General features: G+C 58.3%; 1 protein-coding gene across 1 annotated transcript; it reads right to left on the bottom strand.

Annotated features, from left to right (window-relative positions):
* Nucleotides 1-1,361: 1,361 nt before the first annotated feature.
* On the bottom strand, nucleotides 1,362-3,845 carry LOC123446274 (scarecrow-like protein 14). Its single transcript, XM_045122950.1, has one exon. The coding sequence runs from the start codon at nucleotides 3,460-3,462 to the stop codon at nucleotides 1,474-1,476; it is 1,989 nt and encodes a 662-aa protein (XP_044978885.1). The 5' UTR covers nucleotides 3,463-3,845; the 3' UTR covers nucleotides 1,362-1,473.
* Between the last annotated feature and the right edge of the window lie 375 nt (nucleotides 3,846-4,220).

The raw sequence follows: 4,220 nt of genomic DNA, 5'->3' as shown, positions 1-4,220 counted from the left end.
GCCGCCGCCCTGAAGGACCAGAACGGGGCACGGGCCCCCCGGAGGGCACCAGCTGGCTCGCTCGCTGCAGCCGCATGCCAAACCCGCCCTGTACCACGGTTCCCGATGCACACCTCGCCGTCACCGACGGGCGAACGGCGCCACGACCAGGCCGCCGCCCCAACCTCCGCCCGGCCAGCCACACCCCAAGACCAGCGCCCGCGGCGGCGACCTTCACGACCACCTACAGATCTCCCGCGACGGGGGGGGAGAGGAGGGAGGGGGGAGGAACGTACCAGGAACTCATAGGACGCGACACGCTCGGCGGCGATCACCTCGGCCAGCCGATCTCCGAAGCAAGTCCTCCCACCAGCCGCCACAGCGGCCCCCTCCTGCCGGTCCTCGTCCTCCGCCCAATCGGCGCACTGAGCCGAAGCACCGGGGCTGGGCACGGCCGCCGCGCCGCCCAGGGCGGGCGACGCCGAATCGCCCACCTCCATCCGAATAGGGATCTTTTTCTCGCGCTTAAAGACTTATATTTAGAAACGCAGGAAGTAGTTATAAACAGATAAACGGTGCACAGTGAAGAAAAATATACTCCCAGAAACGGAGGAGTATCTTGTTAGAAACTACTGAAACACGTGTCAAACATCTTCAATCGTCCTCGCACACAAATCACACACATCAAGGGTGTGTTTGGTTGAAGAATAAGGTGGAACGTAATGGAATGATTCCATGACATTCCATTCCACCAGGTTGCGTTCCTATGTTTGGTTGAAACAATAGATGGAACGGGCTTGCCACCGCCGCCGCACCTGCTCGGCCCGTCGCCGCCGCCGCACCTGCTCGGCCCGTCGCCGCCGCCGCACCTGCTCGGCCCGTCGCCGTCGCCGCACCTGCTCCTCGAGCCGCCGCCGCACCAGCTCTCGAGCCGCCGCAGAGGGAGAGGGAGAGGGCGGCGCCGGAGAGGTGGCGCTGGAGATGGAAAGGGAGAGGGCGGCGCACCTGCTCGGGCCGTCGCAGCACCTGCTCGGGCCGCCGCGCACCTGCTCCTCGAGCCGCCGCAAAGGGAGAGGGAGAAGGCGGCGCCGGAGAGGGAGAGGGAGAGGGCGGCGCCGGAGAGGTGGCGCCGGAGATGGAAAGGGAGAGGCGGCGCCAGAGAGGGAGAGGGAGCCGCACCTGCTCGGTTCCGCGTGGTTCCTCCGATTTGGAGGTACCAGCGCATTCCGGATCTTACGGGAATATGTAGTTCCGAAGAATCAGTTGGTTCCGATTCCTCTACCCAAACACGAGAACGACCCTCAGGAACGGAATGGACCCGTTACATTCCACTTGATGACAGTAACCAAACACACCCCAAGAGATGCAGGAACCAAACGATGTAAGTCACAAACCAGTGCAACTTTATTGCTCAACTAGCATCTAGTATTACTTTTCCCAGGCACAAGGAAAGCTTATCTATGTCTACAATCAACGTTAGATTGAGAAAATAAGCTAGGTGGCATCAGCTGCAATCCATGATGACCAAGCGTAGAGCACACGCCCCTTCCACCTGTGAAGCAACCACCGCTGATCAGCATCAACAACAAAGTTCCTGTGGTAGTTGTCCTTGACCTTGTCCAGCACAAGCTTCACAACATCTGGATTCAACGGCAGCTGCCTGAGCCCAGCCCGGTGGTTCCGGAGCTGCCACTGCTTGTATGTCTCAGGGCGCTCCACCCGGTCTGCGCCTTCACATGCGAGGACATTCAGGCAAGACCGCCCAAAGATGTCGCGCTCGAGCAGCAGACGCCCTTCGTTGTCCCGGGGGACGGTCGTGTCCAGCAGGTCGAACTGGGCCGAGTAATGGAACAGTGCCTCCCGGAACCGTGTCAGAAAGGATGTAGCACCGTATGAGCCATTCATAATGCCATGGATGAACACGTGTGGACGCATCTTCCTGATGTTGTTGAGGACCTGATCCCTCGGGCTTGGACCATCAAAGCCCAGGCTCTCGTCCATCAAGTGCCTGAAATGGCAAAGACTGATCACCACAAGCACCTCGTCCGGGTCGATGTTCAGGTCCTCCGGCCGGACGGTCTCCCGCTTTGCTGGGATACCACGGAACTTAAATGGCACACCGAACACACGGGCGAAGTTGCTGAGCCTGCGCCCCGTCTCCTCAATGTGGTAGGCTCCGTGGAACCCAGGTTGAGGGAGGTCAATGCCGGTGATCCTCACCTCCGGCGGGCCACCTTCTCTAGCCGCGAGCATGCGTAGCAAACCTGGCCACTGGAGCCCTTGATTCAGACCATAGTCCACAATGTGTAACCGTGTCTTACCGGCCACAGCATTGCAGATGGTCTTGTCGGCAAAGATGAACGCCACCTTCTTGCAGCAGCAAGCTGCCATGTAAAGCTGGTTGGCCTTGAGGAAGTCGGCGACCGAGATGCGACTTAGGAGGAGTGACTGGTATAGCTCGCTCCCCCTACCCGCCAGCCGTGCCTCCAGCCCATTGGCAAAATAATGTGCCAGCCGTTGCCCTGCGTCCCCCTTCGGGGTGGAATGCTGCCGGATTCCCTTCAGCAGCTCAATGGCGCTCTGGCGGTTGTCTGTGGACAGTGCCTGAGCGCAGTTGAGCAGCAGCGTGTGCAGGTCCACCATCTCACTGTCATTCACGGCCTTTCTTGACCGGCCCTTCTTTCCAGGCTCGCCGTCCGTCAGGTTCTGAGTCCCTTTCATGCATATCTCGTGTTCCCGAAACATCATTTCGTCAAACATCTTGCGTTCCTCCTGCTCCGGCATCATCAATTTGCTGGGCCTGCCCTCATCCGGCTCCGGTGCCGGTGCGTCCCTCTTTTTCTTGAAGCGGCCAGCATTCCCGCCTCCCACCACTGTCCCCTCCTTGATGGGCGGGAGGCTGGTGTCGGGCGGCAAGAACTTCCTAGCGTCCTCCATGCCTTTGAGGAAGGCCAGGTTGAGCATGTCCGGGTCGCCGGGCAACAAGTGATTGAAGAAGTCAGAGCTCGGCCTTTTGGCCATCTCGTCGCCGTGATTATCCGGTGAGGCCGAGGCATGGCCGTTAGCGTCGGTGCAGGGCGGGGGTGAGATCTGGACGAGGGCGTCGTGGGGCGACGCAGTTGCGGTGCTGGGGGCGGTGGAGGCAGTGGCGTCGGAAGAGGAGGAGGGCGAGGTTATGGAGGTGGAGCCGCTGGCGCTGTCGGCGACGTCCACTAGGATCTGCGCGAAGGGCTGCTGCGCGCGCAGGACCGCGGGGTGGTTGGGGTATAGGTAGAAGAGGTGGTCTTCCTCTTCCGTGCCCTCCTCCATCAGCAGGTGCGAGATGTAGGGGAGCACCATGTCGTCGAAGGAGGAGTGGCCGTCGTCGTCGTCGCCGCCGCCGCGGGGCGTCGGCGGCAGGTCGAGGAAGAGGGACGGGGACGGCGGCTCGAGGCGCGCAAGGAAAGCCTGCTGCGCCAGGAACTCCTCCGGCGTGGCGGCCATTGCCCTTCTGATATCTAGGCTAGGCTGCGTTGAACATTACCCCGCTGGTTTTCTTCTTCTTCTTTAAAAGAGCCGGTGAAGATGGAGGAGGGAAGGTTCCAGGAAGTAGCCGGTGAGATGAGAAATGGAGGAGGACAACAAAATAAATGAATGAAGCTGGCCCGTGTAGTGTAGCGCAGTGCAGGTACACCAACCCTGGCAAGTAAGCAAGCAAGCAAAGGAGGTACGTATGTGATGGGCATTGACCGACCCCGCGTTCCCCCGGGAGGGGATCATATCTAGTAGTACTACTGTACTCACTATCTTTGCATCCAGGCTCAAATGCATAACCCCGGAACACAATTCTGTTGGTATTAGTACAATTCTGACTCGGTCGCATGTGCTTCCGAAATAGGGATGGGCATGGGCCTACTGCACATGTAAACACGATGCTTCAAAAGTCATGGCGACAGATGGACTAAACTGCTCTACCTACTTGAACATGCATGGGATAGTTAGCTTTGTAACAAAGTTAGATATCGATGCGTAGTACTGCGTGTTTCCCCCTCCACGCGCATGGACTTATATAAGTTAGTGACCACTCGAACCTGCAAAGCACAAATTGAACAACACGAGCAGTGCGCATCTATTCCATCCGTTGCTAAATATATGTTTTTTAAAACTATATATAAATATATATAAACATACTTTAAAATATAGGTCTGCTACTCATTCGTCGGATGATGTTTAGAAAATATCATCCACCTTGATAGCCGTTC

The sequence above is a fragment of the Hordeum vulgare genome, chromosome 4H (genome assembly GCF_904849725.1).
Source record: "Hordeum vulgare subsp. vulgare chromosome 4H, MorexV3_pseudomolecules_assembly, whole genome shotgun sequence".
Taxonomy (NCBI): Eukaryota; Viridiplantae; Streptophyta; class Magnoliopsida; order Poales; family Poaceae; genus Hordeum; species Hordeum vulgare.
This window is presented reverse-complemented; position numbering and strand designations above follow the sequence as displayed.